This window comes from Haplochromis burtoni, unplaced genomic scaffold (assembly GCF_018398535.1).
Source record: "Haplochromis burtoni strain Fernald_Lab_line unplaced genomic scaffold, NCSU_Asbu1 Contig_93, whole genome shotgun sequence".
NCBI classification, from domain to species: Eukaryota; Metazoa; Chordata; class Actinopteri; order Cichliformes; family Cichlidae; genus Haplochromis; species Haplochromis burtoni.
This window is the reverse complement of record NW_024582454.1, coordinates 1,306,039-1,325,877: the sequence shown is the minus strand read 5'-3', so window position 1 is coordinate 1,325,877 and position 19,839 is coordinate 1,306,039. Positions and strand designations below refer to the sequence as shown.

The 19,839-nt window shown below is 39.7% G+C and overlaps 1 protein-coding gene across 1 annotated transcript in view; it reads left to right on the top strand.

Moving 5' to 3' along the window:
- Nucleotides 1-1,372: 1,372 nt before the first annotated feature.
- The window catches only part of man1a1 (mannosidase, alpha, class 1A, member 1), a 154,564-nt gene continuing 136,097 nt past the window's right edge, over nucleotides 1,373-19,839 (top strand). The window contains exon 1 of the mRNA XM_005930472.3: nucleotides 1,373-2,113. Coding sequence (XP_005930534.1) covers nucleotides 1,604-2,113 — 510 coding nt within the window. The 5' untranslated portion in view covers nucleotides 1,373-1,603. The remainder of the gene's footprint in view (nucleotides 2,114-19,839) is intronic.

Genomic DNA, 19,839 nt, shown 5'->3' with positions numbered 1-19,839 from the left:
TGGACCGAAGCTATGTATTGTCCTGAACGATTACTTGATGTATTCTTGAATTCATTGTTTCCTCAATAATAGAAGGGATACAAACTATTTCCAAACCATGATGCTCCCTCTGTGAAGCTTTGTGTTTGTGTGTAGTGCCTTTTCCCTGCAAGCACTGTGGATTTTTACTAAGAATTATGTTTTCTAGATGAGCATCAAGGTCATTTAAGACACGGGGGCATGTTCTATTTTTTTAGTGACCAGTTGTTTCCTTTGAGGTACCTTTCCATTAACACCCATGGTGTTCACGTGTCCTAAAGTTGACACATGAACAAAGATTTTAGCAGGTTGCAGACATTTCCGCAGGTGTTTCCTGTTTCTCCTGGCCTCCTTTTCAGCTCTTTCACCTTCGTCACATATTGCACCCCTGGTGTGATCTTTGCAGGACATTCACTCTTAGGCAGTTCCTTCATTTGTTGTCTTATCATACACCAGAAACACCAAGGCCCTGTGACGGTTGTTATCATGGTTCACACCAGCCAGTCTTTCTTGAGAAGATGAATGTTTGTCTTTGATTATATATTCCTTTGGCATGCAGAACATGAGATTCTAGGGTTTTTAAACATAAAAGTCAATAAGGTTTTTCCACATCATCTGTCTTAATGGGCCTAAAGCCGCTATTGTTTTGCCCACCCTCAATCCCCCCAAACCTGTGAAAATTAACGGATCACATGACTGAAGTTCAGACAGAAAGTCACATGATATGCTTTTCTCATTTGTTAGAGAGGACTAGACTTACAAATGAGCCAGTGAGGAATTTAGCTTGTGGCAAAAGTAGTATTTAACTTTACTTTGTAATGCAAAACTGCTAATACAACAATAATAAACTATTACTACAAGTAATGTGCTCCGTTAACATGTTTGAAGAAATAAAAGTACAAATGTATTGGTGTTTTATTGTTGTTGTTGTTTTGTATGTGATGTTATTAGCTAATCATTGTTGTGTTGCATTTATGCATTGCTGTTGGTAGTGAGGTGGGTGCAGAGAGGCGCTTAGGCATTTTATGATGCTTTCAGGTAATTCTTAAAATTCCTCATTCAATACCATACCTACTTGTCTGTATCTCGGAGAGATGGTGGAGAATTTCGTCTAATAAATCCTACTTTTGTGTATATTGCTTAGGAAAGTAACAAGCTCAAATTCCCGTGTGTTACATTCCACTCAAACTCTCTCCCCGCTTAGTGAGAAATGACGGTTTCCGAGGCTGTCAGCGGCTTTATACCACGCAGTTATTAGGACACGCCCACATCAGAGCTCCCACCACTCACAGGGACGAACGTGATTAGGTCATCGCGCCTTTCAGTCACGCCCATCTACCGTGGCTTCCTGTGTGAGCCGTTGGACTCGCTCTATCTGCAGCGAGTCTCCGGTATGGACACAAGCTTCACGGCAGAACTTTTCACAGGAGATTTTATCGCTGTTGTTTTCCATCTGACACGGCTCGTATCACTCGGAGATGGATTTCTGAACGGAATAAGCCGAAGCTGAGCCCGACTCTAGTTAAATCTCCCATTTGAAATCGTTTTTTGTGTGTTGTTTGAGTTGTTAAAGGAAGAGGGGAAAATGCCAGTTGCAACTCTTCTGCCTTTTACCGCGACCCCGAATAGGAAGTCTGCCAGCCCGACTTCTTTCAGGTTGACAGAGAAATTTATTTTGTTATTAGTGTTCAGCGCTTTTATAACCCTGTGTTTCGGGGCAATTTTCTTCCTTCCGGACTCCTCCAAGCTGCTCAGCGGAGTTTTCTTTCATTCCTCCGCGGTCGAAACGAACACCCACACCGGTCCGGACAGCAGCGACGCGGGTTCGGCTGGAAACGACGACAGGCTCCTGGCAAAAATCAAGAAAGACCACGAAAAGGCTCTGTTAGAGGCTAAGGATACTCTACAAAAACTTCCCGACGTGATACAAAATGACATTCTAGCTGATAAAGCGAAAGTTACAAAGGAGAGCATGGGTAAAGGTGCGAAGGATGGCAATAATTTACCTTTCATAGAGTACCACCGCCCGCCAGGGGCGACAGGACTAGAACCCCAGGACCCAGAAACCAGGGAGAGACGGGCTAAAATCAAGGAGGTAAGGATCTGGAGAGGATTCTTGTCAAGCTGAGCTCCTTCTAAAATCCGATATTTTAAAAGTGCCTTGGCGTGTGGCTGTTTGGAGTCATGGGAGAACGTGACTCAACATGTTATAGGGATTTTTCACAACCTGTCTGCTATTCGGCACACACATAAAATGCAAAAAAAGAACTAATGTAAATGTAAATTTAACTTTAGCCACGACAGTCTTGTTATCCCGAACCGCTGATTTACTTCACGCAGAGCGGTGGGAGTTGGCGAACACCAGGTACACAATTAATAATTTTAGTTAGTCGAAACAAACTGTGAGGTGGTTCTTATATCCGAAATTCACAGGATATATGTTAATGTTTATCTAATCATATTTCCACGTGAAGAGATCTCTGTATGCTCTTCGGTGTACTTGGCAGTTTAATTAGGGAGCTTTTTGAACGCAGTTAGTAATACCGTTTTCCACTACACCGGGGGAAAATCAGGAATGCTTGCGAGATCCACTGCCCCCCTCCGGGCTGACCTACCTGTCTTTCAAGTTTCCCAGTCTCAGGGGCTGGTGCAGAATCAACTGGTATTAGTTGGTATATTCTCGGATGGTGGCTGGGAGAGGGGGGTAAAACACACCTTTTGCATCCTTTCATAGATCTTTATGTGACCTAGATTTTCAGTGAGCTCCATCATTCCTAACCTAAAAGGATTTGTTTTAAATAAAGAACGAACGTGTGCGTCTCTCTAATTAATAGTATTAATTATTGCAACAGAAGCTTAATTCGCTCTTGTGTTTATTTACAGTGGTAGTGTCACAGCATCTGTGTTTTTCGTTATTGAATGTTTTTTTTGTCACAGCAGATGGAAACAACGTTAGCCTTGTTGCCTGCAGCAGGGTGAAAATACCAACAGGTAGCATGTCTGCTATTATTGTGTTATGCCAGTGCACAGTGTGTGTGTGTGTGTAGAAATAAGGGGAAATCCCAGCCTTGAAGTCACAGAGGTGGTTTCAGGCAGCATCTTATGAAAGCAGCCAACCTGCTGTTTCATCTGTGATATTATGATCCTCGCAGCGCTCGACTGATACTAAAACATCCTCACTAAAACGTTAAATCAGATCTAAACCACTGTGATAGTGGTATGTGTTTGTATCATTTTGAAAATGTGCATTGCAGGTGATGTTCTCAACACTAAACGCATGTTTTGAAAAGTCCAAAGAGGGACGTTTTCTTGATAAAATGCAAATGGATTTTGGTGCCAAGACTTGGGGGAATCTATAAAAACAAAAGCATTGGAGAGCAAAGAGGTAGGAAGACGGTCACCACAGCTCTTAGGGGGTTAAAGGTACCAAACTAATATAGTGCCTGTCCCCTTGTGCTTCCAAAATTCCTTTGACACATTGGGGCATGGACAAAGGGGGCCTTTAGGGTTGTCATGCGGTGTCTGGGGACTCCAGTTTATTAAGCCAATCCTATGGGTGCTGAATTATATCTGCGCATGTAGTTTTTTCTTTGTTTTATTCCTTGAGGTGGTCGTTGAGGAGGCTGCTGCAGTCTGCAGGCAGCACTGCAGTCAGTCTCTGCCTGTAGACCCGTGGTCAATATTAGCAGATACAAATATCACAGCAGTGGATTCGCCTGACTCCTTAAATGATCCCTGACATTAAACCATGATATTTTTACTCTCAGGAGAGAATTATAATATGGTTTTTACCTCGATACCAAAAACACCAACCAAATGATCAGGGTTGTTGTATGAAAATATATTTTAGGGATATACTTTACTCAAGAGAGAAATGCATTTTTGGCAGTGGCCAAAAAAAATGAACAAACAGACTCACTAAAGTAACTGTATGGAGACCAGTTGTTTATGAAAACTTGTCATTTAACATTGATGTAGCTTACTGAAGCTTCATAACAATTTAACATGGCATAGTTTCATATTACAACAGGAGATTTTATTGATACATCACTCTGTATCTGTACTAAAGCCTTTTTTCTATTGTCTGTTATTAAAGACACAATGTACTGCAGATGGTTGACAAGGCAAGCTTAAGATGTGTCAAGTGCCATTGAATAAGTCAGAAACCCTGCGGTCGTGCCATCAGCCACATGAATGTGGCATTAAATAAACCATGTCAACAAGAAGCCACTCTCTTTACAAACTAAGCCATGCCAAATGTGCATTTACACGTACTCACGGTCTTCCTGCACTTAGTATCATGATGTTAGGCAAAATAATACCGTGTTAATGTTTGTGTTTTGTTAGTGAGGTCCTAAATCCCATTTCCAACATCTCAGATGGATGTTTATGCTTTAGAGTTCAGCTGTGATTTTCAAAGCGACTTTAATAACCTGGGGGGAAAGTCAGCACACGACTGTCCCATTGAAAACACAATGGTTCTGAACCCTGTGGGGTTTTGAGGTCAGATTTTCGTGTTTATAAAGTACAGTAGTAACACATTGTATTGCTGTTTTGTTTTCAATAACAAAAAAATAATAAGTCCTGTACACAATACTTTGTTTATTTTCTTCCATTTTTGAAAATATCAGACGCTGTGTCGACTTGCATGCATGGTTATAAGTTTGATTCAGGTCAGGTGCTCTATTCAGAGCATATTTTTCCTTCGTCAGGAGATGAACTGTAACAACCTGCAGTAGTAAATCATAAAAAGATCCAGTAGTGCTTCAAGCAGTAAAATGCAACTTTTTCTTCATGAGATCAGCTCCTGTTTGCTTGGCAGTAAGAGACTTTGAGTTGTGATCTTCTTTCAAAACAAAATCAGCTGCTTGTTTTATTGTTAAATGAGTAAACTGAGGCTAAGGGGAGGTCACTTTAGATCTCACCCAGACATGCATGTTGATCTCAGTTTCTGTAACTCATAGTGTTGCAAAAATTAAAAAAAAGGCAGAAAAGCAAACGTGTGAGGCTTCACCAACCCCAACTTTAACGAAGCGGCTAATAAACATATTGTAATCTTCTGGGAGAAGCCTTCCTTTGAACTAGAAAACAACACTACATAATAGTTGCTTTATGGCTTCTCATCATGGAAAAAAGCATGTGGCATATATAATGAAGGCTCATAAGAACTCAAAAGAAGTGTACTGACTAGATGTGTACTTGTACCGATGAGATGGTTTGAGCATGTGAAATTGGGAATATATTGGAGAAAAAAATGTTGAACATGGAAGAAGACAACAGAGGAGGTTTGTGGATGTAGTGAAGGACGACATGCAGAACCGGCTGTCGGTGTAACAGAGATTGCAAGGGATGGGAGATGGAAGAGATGGTCGTTGTGGCGACCCCTAAAGGGAGCAGCTGAAAGAAGCCTCTTTGATCACCACTGTTGATTTGAAACCTCCAGCAGTAGCTGACAGTTAACAAGTCCAGTAAAAGAAGAAAAAAAAAGCTTTTTTTTTCTCCTATCACACCTTTATTACACTGTAGTAGTGGCTTCAGAGATATTAATATCCTTAAAGATTACATAACAAATATGAAGCTGATTTGTATGAAATTTAAGCACAGATGAAGGAAGCAGTCATCAGTTTGGTTTTGAGAATCACTGACTTGATAAGGATAAGCCCAAGATGATGGATGGATGCGTTGTTCACGGTGGGGCATGTGCTGTATCAGCGCCCTTCTAGATATTTCTGAGTTGATTTTAGCCATTCACGTAGTACAGTTGGACCACACAGGTCTCCAGGTTTGTGCTGAACTCCTCTACAGATCACACTTTTATCTTTCTGCCGTTTCTGTAAAGCCAGTAAATTTGCTGACCAAACACACTCTTACATGCACCCCATGATCTTTTGTGACCTCCTGTGCTTTTTTCTTTTTTATGTGGAGGATTTTTAAATTATCTGAGATCTGCTATCTCCCAGCTAAACTTCACCATCTGATCGAGTTATCAAGGGATCAGCCCTGCACTGAGCTGTCGTGTCAGCGGGCGCATGTTGAGTTTGAGATGGGCAGAGCGCATACAGCATGGGTCGCTCTGTAAAGGATAAATAGTTTGTTGGGAGTGACCGCCACAGTCCTACAATCAGCTCAATCTGTTTGTCTGACTCAAATCAGGCTCTCTGGAGAACCCCGCCTCCCCACTGTCAGGACCCCGGGCTTTCACATAGCAAGCTACTTTTCTGTTAATAACAATTTCTTCACCAAGATTAAATGGATAACATTTCAGTAACATTTGCAGGAAAGTCCCCTCCTGGAACGCCTTGCAATCTTATGAAGAATGAGAAATGTATTTTCTACATTTGTATTTTAACACAACCTTGCAATGCATTGAATAAACTCTTGTTAGCGGTTGAGTTAATGGGCTTATTGCTGACCCGTGTGCTCTGCACTTCCTTTGACGTAGGCTAACCACAGGTAAGATGCAGCTTGAAGCCTTCATTATGCGTTGCTGTGGACATGGACAGCTGGAGACCTGATGGCCAAGTAGCCATTCCTGTTATACTTCTTTGAAGTCCACCACCTGGGGTGCATGCGTAGTTTGTGGATTGCAATGCAAATTCTCCACACGTAACTCCGCGCGTACACAAAAAACAAGCAGGCACCTGGCACCCACCTTCTGATGAAATTTGTCACTCATACCTGAGTGGGCCGTAGTGGACGTGGAAAGTATAATGAAAGATTGAGGGTATTTTTCTTATTCTGTTCGATTTGATTTGATGTCAACATATATTAGACATTATAATGCTGTCGAGGTGAATGTGTAAACCAGTGTTTTTAACATTATTGCCAGCACTGTCTTCTGTAGCTCACAGCGTCTGAAGTTGTTTTTACATGACGCTGTTTAGGCATAGTTTAGCTTTTAAACTTGTCAGCTCTCTAACTGCTTTGGTTGAAAGAAGTAGTTGGATGTATTGTTTCTCAAAAACCAAAAAATTATCGGTGATGGTGGACAAGCTAAAGCTGGTCCTCCCGCAGTGCAGTCGCCTGTATAACATGATAGTTAACGTGTCATAACATTAATTATAAAAAGACTGTTTAGAGTCACTTTCTTTTTTTGTTTTGTTATGACTGTGTCAGATTAAAGAGGCCATTTCCCAGTCTGCAGTGAGCTGCATATTGTCCAAGGCTCTTGTTGGTAGGCAGCATTCTGTGCACCATACTGTGCCCTCCCCCGTACAATGTTATGCAAACACAAACATTAGGGAGAACGCCATCTCCGTCTCTTTAAGTTTCAAAAGACAGAGGATGAGGCAACAGTTTGCATTTATTTGCATCTTGTACTGTGGAAATTTTATCTTTCAAAAGACATTTTTAGCTGCTATATTAGCCCAAACAGTCCAAGCATTTTTTTTTTCTACCAGTGAAAAATGCTTTGTGCAAAGGTGAGCACAGCCTTAGTTTAGGCAAAGCTGCACATAAGAATGCAAATTTCTGTATCAGTTTGATAAGGCACACAAACACAGTGTTTCACCTACAAACTCTCCTGTAATAGGCCTACATGATGCCTGATTATATCCATAGGAGCAGGTAATTGTCGAAAAACAGGAAGTGGCAGTCACGTGCCTTCTGCCCTCCTGTGTTTAAACTCATGGTTCCAAATTGTGTGACCATTGTCTTTGAGCATTCTCATATGGCTTCAGGTGATGTGTGTCAAGTCAAACCAGTCAAACGAGTATGTCACCTAACAGGAGAGGTTAGCTGCTGCTAATAAGGTGACTCATCAACACCAAAGAAACGTGGCTTATTTCAACAAAGAGCTCAGGCTGAACCAGAGGCAGCCAGACTATTTATTGGACTGTGTGAAAATGTTTAATAATGTATTGGAGACGAGTAAAGTACTGTATATGCTAATGGAGTGGTGACACGCTTGCAAAAAACAAATTCCAGTTGTCATGCTATGTGCAAATTCTACAAGGGGGCTGTCTGAAATATAATCAAAAGAAGAAGTGAACACGTGTCAGATCACATAAAGGCTGTGAGTACATTTTGGCATGCTATTTGCTGTGCCTTGGGCACAGAAAGTTTGGAAACCACAGGCTTAATAAAACTGAATCTTTCTAGTAACGCCTGTGAGAAAAAGTGACTGCAAGTTTTGTTCCAACTAGATTCTCCCAGCACTGTTTAGAGTTTGTGTGAGAATGCCAAAAAAGCAGGGACTGGAAAAGCATGTGGATACAGCTTAAACACTGCAGGTCAAAGTACATTTGAACAGTAACAGGCAGAAATTTAGCCACAGATCAAATACATCACATGACAGTTTGAAGGACATGTCGTCCTATTCATAAAACCATGTGCAAGGTATCAGTGTTGGAACTCAGACTGTTCTCTAAAAAGACTTTTCTCCAACTGAAAAGCAAAATCTTTGACAGCTGCTGGTTATATGCATGCCCTGTATATACAGCAAACCTCGTCTAATGGCAAACACATTGTCTTGCCCATTCCCCACGTTATAATGCCTCATAATCCATATCTGAAGGTTCACACATTTTCACTTTGGAAAAATGAGCCACTGTTATCAGCAGACACCTTAAGCTGAAGTATTTAAATTTGTACAGGAAGATGAGGAGTTAGGGCTCTGCTAGAAAACTTATTTAGAAAGGTTAAAACTATTACTTGAAGTTTTAACTCTACTTGAAGGCAGAGTAGGGGGGGTCATATGATATTATTAAAATATAGGCAGAATTCATACAGTTTCTCCTGGAGAATTCAAGTGAGGTTGTGAAGTGAAGTCGGTATCACCTCGGTGCGGTGACCAGATACATTTCTGATCTACTGTGCCCCTTCGTAAAGACATACCAGCAGTATAAAGTGCAGACATAATTGTGCTTATGGTTTGATTTTGAAGCCAGACTTGAATTACAACCTAAAACACACCTTGAAACTTTTCCTTTCACGCTGGGGATGTCCCCGTCCTTAAAGACTCAACACTGAAGCTCTATATTTTGAGGAAGATTTTCGGTGCAGTGAAAGAGTTGTTGCAATGTATTATGCATACACTCACCTTTTCTGCTCTGAGCAACTGCTGCTGTCCTAAGTGACTCATCATCTTGTTCCTTGGTGAGTGTTTGTGTGTGATGAGGTGGAGCTTGTTGTTGTTTAGTATGCATATGAAATGTAAATGAGTGTTTGGCTAGCTATAAGGACAGTGTGCCTGCAGTATGTATCTTAAAGGACACATCATCCTGTCAGTCCTGTTACCTCTGTCAGCACAGACTCGTCTTTAAACTTTACACAGTGGAAACTCTAAGGAGGGGCTTGTGCGACCACATCCTGCTGTTCAGAAAACGACGGATAAATGCTGGTTTGTAAAGGTCTTTGGCTATCACGCATCAACTGCTGAGCAGTGATGAAGCATTAGTCTTCACTTTCTCTTCTGACATCTGTACAAGCCAGTCATTTCCTTCCCCCTTATTTTCTTTACTTTCCTCTGTTCTCTTCATCCACTCTTCTGCTACCTTCTCCGCTTTTAACAATTCCTGTGTTAAGGATTCAGTTCAGTGGTTTTTGCCCACTCCCAACACAGTTATGTGCTTTACACTGTGTCTGGTGCTGTGTGTGTGCATGTGAGTGTGGGTGCGTCTTTGCAAGCAAGCATGTGTTTCACAAAAAAGTAAAAGCTGCTTTGCCAGGCTTTGGAGCCTGAAATAAAATTCCAAGTCTTTTTTTTGGGCTAACTTGGCAGCCTCTATTTCTGTATTGACCCTGTATGTGTGTGTGTCTGTGTGTGTCAGATAGAGTTACTGCCAGCCCCTCCAGGTGCTCTGTTTAATTGTCTAATGGCTATAATAGCTGAGGCCCACAAACAGCCCAGCAGCCTCCTGCATAAGTGTGTGTGTTTATATAGAGTAAAGGACTTGTGTGTTTGCCAATCCTGACAGTGGCGCCTCTCTTCAATAGCAGTGCCATTATTTTGAAAAGACATTAGTCATCAATAGCTGTGTTTACTTGGAATCTTTCATGTCAATAATCTGAATAAAACCCGATCGAAATGGAATTGCCTGACGTAACGCTTTAATCTGAACAAATTGGCTCACTTGGAAAGTAATTTAATGCTTTAAACATTTGTATAATTTGATCTCCAAAGGGAGATTTGTCATATAAAAGGCCCTTTGATTGTGCTGTTGTTTTATTTAAAGGCTGTCTAAATCGTCTTTACATGCACTCGTATTTAAATGAAATCGATAGATGTCACATCTGTTTTCCAGTTTCACAAAACTGTCTCTATGTCCGGTAGAAAGGAAACTAACATCTGGTTTACTTTTTCTTCAAAAAGCTGTGTAATTAATAGAATTTTTATTTGAATTTCTGTTTTAGCTTCTACTGATTATTAAGATAGGATAATGATTGTTGTCCTGCATCTACTTTGTTCTCTGGAAATGTAGATATTAAGGAAAAAGAAGTCTGAATTCACTTCCCACCAGGCCGCGATATGTTTAGTTCAGTTTACATTTATTTATTTTATTTATTCAGTTCGTAGTTGTACTTCATGGAAATGCACTTTTTTTTTTAAAAGCCTGTTTTTTTCTTCTTCTGTTTTTAAAACGTAAAAATATCACAATTTTTCCAAAGTATATCAGTAGTGGAAGTAAATTCTGAATGAAACTTTGTTTTAAATTGTGTATTTTGTATTTACTTTGAAGATTGTTCTCCACCCTGAATGACCCTCGAATGACAACGCATAGTTTCGGCAGACTTGTGACATATTAGCTTCAGCTTGTGGCGTTTACATTAGACCTAATTTAATGTTAATTGTTGCACACTGCACTTTTTGACACCTAGTAATTATCTCTGACTTTGAGTGTTTATTCTGTTTCTACAGAAGAAGGCAGCTCGGAATTGGAATAGAAAAACCACACATTTGATCCAAGCATAAAATATGTATCTGTATAGAACAGAACTTTCACAGTGAAGATTTGATTGTAAATTCTAATTGTTAATGACTAAAAATGTTGTATGTATCAGGATGTGTACTTTCTACCTTGTGAAGACAGATTATACTGCACCTCTACCCTGAGGCCAAGACACTGGGTGGCACGAAGGGCCGAGGAATGAATACTGTATTAGTGTAATAAAGTCACTGTGGATATACGGTCCTAGTGGATAGCCCACAAGCCTTTGGATATTTTAAATCCATATATTAATATAGATCGTTACTACAAGGCTCTTAAAGAGTCAGTAAGGATTGATTGGTGCAGTGTTTGGGTTTCTGGAAGGTATATAGTAGTTTGTACTGGGAGAGGATGAGGATGAATGTACATGTTCCAGGTCTCCTGGCTGTGAGGTCTCTCTAATGACTCAAGGTGAATGATAGGGGTAATTCTGCATATGCGCACATACACATGCACGCACACACATACTCATCCTATTGTTGTATGGGTGTCATATTTATGTCTATGTGTGTCTCGTAGCCTTTGTATAGTCAGATCATATCACAGGGTGATGCCCTGCATCCCACACACAACAGACCTAAATGCACTGAGGGTGTGGTGTATATTAAGCCTATAGCCTGCATCCGTCTCAGTGTACATCAGGGCCTTTACTGCTGTTGTAGCATCTATCCTCCCAGCTCCTTTTTAGCTCATGCATAGTTATTGGTCTGATAAGCATACGGAAACTGTTTTTCTGCCATGTGTAATTGAAAGGCTAAAATATATATATATATTTATATATATTTATTTGTTGGGTACACTGGTCAGACAAAACAAGTAATTTCAGTGTTTTATTTTCAGCTTTAGAGAGTCATGACATTTCACTAGCGAGTGTCATCGGTTCACTGTGAAAATTGGGGGACAGATTTACCAATGCTGATAATTTCTCGGTTATTTATTAGCTTCATAGCATCGACTCTAAATCAGTTTGGACTGTGGATCTAGAGATTATGGCGTATAGACTGGCATAAAGTCGAGGTTATTGCTTATTGCAGAACTAATTTTGATTTACAAATCTTGGTAAGGTATTAATAAGTTAAAAGCATTTTACACTGAGCTTCATTTTAGAGGTTTTGATGAATTAAGATGTCAGGCAGTGCCACTTCAAACTGTTAATACTGCATGTTTTTAAGCATTAAGTGATGTTAAATGAACACAGTTTGCTGCACAGGATAATGATGTTTTGTTATGAGTCATATTGTGAATCTGGAGGTTTGAAATGTGCCTTCACTCATCCAACAAAAGTAAAATTGTCAGTCAGCTAATGCGGCAGTGCCTTTAGCGTAGACACCACTAAGAAGCTAGCTAAATGAATTGTCAATAACGATTCATCAGTAACCCTTCGTGGGCCCTCCATGGATCATCCAGATCACCTCTGTCTCCTTCAGCCCTCTCTCCTCCCTCTCTCCTCCACTTACATCATATTGTTTAAGCTTCCAGAGTGCTTGCAGTCCAACCATCAGCAACAGGCAGAAACAAACTGAGGGCTTTTAAAACTGTCTAAACAACACATGTATTTGTAGTCCCACATAAAAAGATCTGAAATGGATTTGCAGGTTGGTCTAAAGGAAGTCTTGTGGTGTTTCAATTGGTACTCTCACACTCAGACTTCCAGTGTACACCGGCTGACATTTTTACCTAAAGGTGAGCTTTGCCTCTCCTTACCAAGTCCTGTCGATACACCACAGGCTTTGGCCGGCAGTAGGTAATGAAACTGGTTTTTGGCATTGGTGTGTATGTGTGTGTGTATATTGTTTTCTTCATCTTCATGCTGTGGGGAATTGCCTATTGACAGATTTCACTGACTCTACCACTGTGACTGTGATTTATCTGAGAGCATTGCAGGTGGATTCTGTTCTTTTTTCCCTACGGTCATTGTCTTTGTTTCCACTCATGTTCCCGTTCTCTTTTTACAAACAGAAATCATAGTAATATATGACAGGGCTGTATTTTTTTTTGTGTATCTGACTGTACTTTGATAAGAAGGCTTCTTGTTCTCCGATCTACAAGGTTTTTAATGTGAAACATTTATAGGGAGTGTGTTAACTGCAAGGTAAACCTGGAACAAAGAAAGGAATCAAAACTTATCAATTAATTAGCGAGCTACAACAACAGTGATGTTGAAAGGAGAAATTAGGCTGCTCAGAGTGCACTGGGGCATTCAGTATGTCATGAAAATGCATTTCATTTCATTCGACAACTATTATATGGATAATTAGTCCGTCTCTTCGAACCTGACTGTTGTTTGAAAGCAGGCTTTTGTCGTGTAAATTGGACTATTTGTAGATAGAAGCTGAAAAAAAAAAAGAAAATGGGGAAAGAATGGGAAAGATGCAGGTCCCAGGCTGGTTTCAGATCTGGAGTGCATGCTGTGGATTTTATTTTAGATCATTAGCTATCTGCCGTGGGAGTGCAATATTATTAGCCTCCTTTTTCCTTTATACAATAATATATGCTTTGTGGTGCTGCTGCATGGGACTTTGGGTGAACACATGCATGTAAAACATGTTAATCACCATCCACACTTTTAGTGAGATTAGTGAGGCCAGGAGGTGAGATAAACAGTCAGAAATAAACAATCTAACAGTCCGAGCTCATTATAAGTTACAGATTACATTTTAAGTCCCTTAAGTAACTAAATTGGAAAATCACATTTTGTTGAAACCAAACCAAAAGAGAGAATTGAAACAGAATTATCTTAAACGATTTAAGGTCGTTTAAGATAAGAAGATATTTAAATTTATGCCAAGATGCATAAATTCAACACTGTGAGTCTGCTGATCTCAACTAAACCAATATTGTTCTTTGTTGTAATGACTTTCATCTTTAGTCTAATCACTTTGTTTTAATAGCATTAGCCATGTGAGAGGAGCTCGTGATTAGAGTATTTGTGAAAACAATTGGATACTAATGACAGAAAGTCAAGAGTATAGGTTTGTTGAAACAGGTTTTTTTCTTGTTAATCATCACTATATGATAATAAAACATTTTTATCAACCACCTACATTAGAAGAATAATTTAAGATTGTTAGAGGATGGGCTTCGTCGCTCCTATCTGACTTTAAAACTGAAAATTATATTAAATTCACATCGATTTCTTTAAAACAAATTGATTTAACTGTTTTCGTAGATTACAGCGGTGCGATCTGTACCCTTTTGTTAAGTACTGCAGTCAAAATGGGTCATCTTTGTCATTCATGTAGATCTGAGGGGGAAAGTTAATGACAGTCATGGGGAAGTATTTCTCTGTCATGGCTTTCATTGTCTGCACGCCTGCTGCAAAGGATTTTTGAAAGCAAACAGTGGGATAATCCCCTGACTGTTAATTAGCATGATAAAAATGTTTGTTTTGTTTTTAAGTGTGAGGAAATGGAGCATGGGCTGCGTGGCAGGTAACTTTAACTATCCTTACAGTAAAATCAACCAATAAATCAACATTTTAAAGCTGGCATTTAAAACCCTTTTCTTCTCAGGGTGGTTTACATCTTTGTCACATTAGTTTTACCCTTAAAGAGCTCGCACCCCTGAGCCCTTTCGCGTTCTGACACACAATGATAGACGAGAACTGAGCTAATCTAGTTAAAAGTTTCTTCCCTTTATACAACTTTCATATTTTACATTTCATGGCAGCTGCAACAAACAACATTGATTTAAAAAGATTGAAAAGACCAATATTCCCATGAGGCAGTTTAGAAGGGCTGATTTCGTCTCAGAGGAATACTGTTTTGTTTGAAGTTCAGCATACAGTAACTTTGTATTAGGATTCTGATAATGCATCTATGATATATTTTCTTGTGTTATTAAGGCAAGCTGTAGGTGGATTTCTGTTTACTGCAGATAAGTGATTTTAATTCTGGTAAGCATTATGGTTGTTTAAAAAGTGCATAAATATAAACACAGAACAACAGTCGTCTGATATATATTTCTTTATTTGTAAAAAATAAACCCTGAACACAACATGTCAAAACAAGTCTGCGGTGGTGTTTTGGTGGATTGAAGTTGCTCTTTATTGTAACATTGCCTGGAAAATGAGACAAAGTTCAGGCCATAATGATCACATGTCATTTGATAAGAGGCCACAGTCAGCTGATCGTGTTTCCTATAAGGTTAGGTTGCAGCTCACTCAAGTTTCCTCTTCATTCACTGGTTAGCTTTGATGTCAGCACATCTTTATATGCTACTCAATCACGTAGACAAAGTCCAAGAACACTAATGTGCAAATTCATCTCCTTTCAACAACTGGTCTGCGTATTCTTGGCAACCATCAGCTTTTAGAGGCTGGCACAAACAGGCTGGCAGCTTTCAAATGCTTGAGTTGGTTTGGATTTGAAGCCCTTCAGGCTGTGTTCTCCGTAGGAGATACGGTATTTTGTGACCAAGCTTTGTAGCCCACTGATGGTGAATGCTCTTGGATATTCAATATTAATGTGTCTCAAGCACTCCAGGGGTTATGGCCGGCTGATTCTCTTCTCGTAATCCAATTCAGACTAATACCCAGAATCACAAGCTGTCAATCACATACTCCATTTATTTTTCAATCTCCCCTTCCTTCCTGCTTGCCCTTTTTTCCCAGTGTGAAGGCTAGCATTTTAAAACTGCAGCCCCTGACTTCTTGCATATTATATCAGCTAAAGACCTGCTGATCTCCTTTCACAGGAAAAGATTGGAAGGATTTTTTTTTTGGGCTCTTGCAGGGAAAAGGTTGTGTAGTATATTGTGATTCAACAAGTGTGTGGCTGTGTTGACCACAGAAAAGACCTTGTCCTGCTTTGTACTAACTCTTATTACAAAGTAAGAAACTTTTACTGCTACTGCTGTTATTGTTGCTGCTGCTGTGCTGTGGTTTTGGTTTGAATCTGGATGCTTTGTCCTTTCATTCAATCCAAACAGAGCAGCTGAAATAAGTTTTAAGAGCTCAAGCAGCATAATAACTTACACGTCTAACTGATTAAATAGTTTTGGAAGTTGGACCATGTTATCCACCAGTATCAGTCAAGTAATAAAACACAGATTAAAAACAGAGTTGATATATATTTTTCTGTAATTTCTAAACTGGTGCATCCATGTACCATAGGTTGATACTGATTGCTGTCCAGGATCATCAAGTCATCATCAGGCATTTGATCAGGATGCCTCCTGGATACCTTCTTTTCAAGGTTTTCTGGGTTGACCTAAATAGGAAGGAATGCTAGGTTGGACTCCACTTGGTGGAGAGACTATATCTCTCCCTGTGAATGCCCAAGGATCACCCCATAGGAACTGGAAAATGTTGTTGGAGCAAATCCATCCATCCATCCATCCATCCATCCATCCATCCATCCGTCCATCCGTCCATCCAGAATTAAACAACAGGGCAGTGAAAGACTGATGTTTTGGTGAAATTATGTAACTATATATACCATCTATTTATTTATGTTGCTGATGATAACAAAGTCAACTAAAAGGATTTCCTTGTTGACTTGGAAGTTCATGATCAATACTGGAATACTGAGATCAGCATCTTCAGATGTAAAGCCAAGATGCAGTTGTTCTGAAATACTAACAAACTAATGACATCCAAAAATATTTCAGAAGACTTCTCAATGCCTGCTGTGAAGGAAGCAAAATACTGCTTATCAAAATCCACGCCTCCTGTATATAAATGTCTCACAAAGAGGGTGCGCAGTGCCAGAGTGTCTGTACATCACAGTGAATGTCAAGTTTAATGACTGTGTGGCTGTTACTTTGGTCATTAAATTTGTTTTCTCTTTGTTTTTGTAGAAATGTTTATCAGGTAGTAACAATGCTTTTCTCTTTCTAGAAACTTTCCCAGTACCGCTTTCCTGCACTTAAAAAAACAATTACATGCCCAACCACTTCTGTCACATTTATGCCATCACCCTAAACTTTTAGGCCACCCACCACATTCTCCCTGAACATAAGATGCAGATAGTTGTCCATGCAAAAATTTTTAATTGCTGTGAATCTTAATAACTCAGGTCAGACAACTCACCCCATTGTATATGTGGTCATGCTTTTATATAAAATTGCTTCAAATTGCTTCAGATGGCACTGAAGTAAAAAAGAAAAAGAAAATCACATCACATGGCTTGCAGTTTTGTATTCAACAGTAGAATAAACTTAGAGGTTAAACCCCAATTTGTTCTCTAATGTGAAGGTGGGTACTGTAAGACTAAGTCATTTGCCTTCTACCTACCTGTCTTCTCTTTATTTATGCCCTCTCTGCTTTTCCCCCAGTGGTTTGAACTTCAGCGTGGATTCTTTTTTTCCCCTCCTGTCAGACACTTGCACTGGCTCTGTACTGTAATGTGCTCAGTTCAAATTACTATGGAGCGAGGCAAGCCAAATACACAAGCTAAATTATTCAGCCCAGCATCCTGCAGCCACTCTAACACATAGGAGAAAGACGAATGTCTTTGTGTTATAATGGTAATAGCTGAGAAGTTGCATTCAGTGTGTTTTGAAAACAGTTTAAATAAATGGAGTTAATGAGGCTTGAACACGGAGATGTTTGTGGGCATTTTGTAATTTTACTAGAGGTATTTAAATAGAAGAGTCAGCAAAGGCATGAAGCAACCATCCATCCAGCCATCCGTCCATCCGTTCATCTGTCCATCTTTTGCAGCAATTCTAGATATGGGTTGTAGGGGCCATAGACCCAGACCCCTTTCCCAGCTACCTCCTTCAGCTCACCTGGGAGGATACTGAGGCATTCCTTTGCCAAAAGGCATACTCTCTACTGGCTTTAGGGTGGGACCCTAGTGACCTTGTCCTGGTTTTATCTTGGGGTCTCCTTCTAGTTGGCCAAAAGTTTCACTTATAAGGCATTCAGGAGACATCACATCAGAGATTTATTGAGTGCAAAAGGTCATTATCACCAAATAACTACATCCGTGTAGGCATAATGATCTCAGTAGCTGTTTTCATAGCCATGAGCTAAAACTCCTGTCACCTGATGTCGACAGTTATGACTGTGAATCTCGGTGTTTAAACACATCTACCAAACAGCAATAAATGTATCCCCGTGGCACTAGACATTACCAAACTCCACACCTTTCTCTCCAACTCATTATCTTTTTTTCCTTCTTTATGGATTTACCTGTTTTATAGATTTTTCTCATAGCAGACAGTGTTATGGGCGAAAAAATACAAGCATATCTAATAACATCTATAAAGGCTTTGTTTTGCCTTTTAAGTGAGCCAGTAAGTCAAGCCGGTGAGTCAATATGCACAATACCGAGGCCGTGGTATTATGTCCTCCCACAGGTTAAATTCTCCAGCAGCAGGAGCCGGTGCCCTCACATTACCCTCACTGAATGGTATCTTTACTTTAATGGTCACATAAATAAAGTCGGGGCATTTATGACCCATCGAGAACTACTGGAGATGACTTGCGCTTGTGTGTTTGTACCACAGCGAATGTAGTTTATATTACTTACTCTCCGAATCTTTAGGTATCTTTGTAGAAGTGGTCTTGGAGAGTTCTTGAATTAATTTATGGGATTTTCTTTTCCCCCACTAAGGAAAAAGACTGATTATCACTCGGAAACATTGAGTAATATAACAGAAAACTCTGGAAAAACAACTGTTATTTCCTGTTTTGGTTTCTTCTCTAACCTCTAAACTCTGTGTATGTCAGTGAACATATGTCTACACTAGAGCTGGGCGATATAAGATTTTTTTCATATCACGATATGTTTTTTTCATTTCAGGCGATAACGATATCTATCACGATATAAGCCAAATAACTATATTTGTAAGATTTAAATGTGCCGTTGCTCACAAGTAAAATGTGAAATAATCAGCAGCTTGTTTTGATTTAAATATTTATTTCCCATAATAAGTTCAACAGGGTAGATGTACTTAAGGAACATGAGACTTTTTCAGATAAATAAAGGCAAATAGTGCAAACTACACAAAAGGCAGCCGCTAAAGCGTTTAAGTTTCAAAATAGAACAAACAAAACGGACTACTAAATTGTCAATTCCACTTAGAAACAAAATATTAATTCTAAAAATAAATCTTAGTTTGTTTTACAGAAGAACAGACAAAATTGACTAACTTTTGTCAATATCAAATAAACTGAGAACTAAAAGGAAATTCTTAATCTCTCCTTGTTGTATAGCTTAGCTTTTCAAACAGTTTTAACAGTTACTTTAGTCTGACAAAAGCCGAATGACGAATTAGCGCTTTCAGTCAGAGATTGAGCATGCACCGGCTTATTGTATTTCCAGACTTGCTTTCGGCACAATTTACAGTGCGTGCTACTCTGTTTTTTGTCAGACAGAAATAGCCGAAATACCTTCACACTACGGAACTTCTATGGCTCTTCCGTTCGACAATCTCTCCGGCATTGGAACCATCATCTGTTTTCTCTTCGGTAACCTTCGGTCACGCTTTCGGTTGATTTTTCTCTAGTTGGCACACTCATTTCCTCCATTATACGGGCGGCACGGCGGCTGGCTGCTTCCCAAACAAATACACATGTGCAGCTTGGCACTTATGCTGTACGTAACAAGTCACGTGACGTGACGCTGCGGCTGTGATTGGTTCGGCTCTGCGCTACTTAATTTGGATTGGCTGTTCTTCTTTTTTTTTGTAAGAGGACAAGAGCGGTGAGGTCTATCGCAATAGTTAAATTTTTCTATCGAGAAAAAGTTATTTCGCAAAACATATCGTTATCGTTCTATCGCCCAGCTCTAGTCTATACCTTAACACCGTAGACTGATGAAGACTGACCCCACCCCCACCAGAAACTGCTCTAAAATTACCGTGCACAGTTTGACTTGTGGCAGTTTTACCAGGAGCAGTTTGCACATAGTTGTGTTTTGTTTATGTAAAGGAGTTCCGAGCA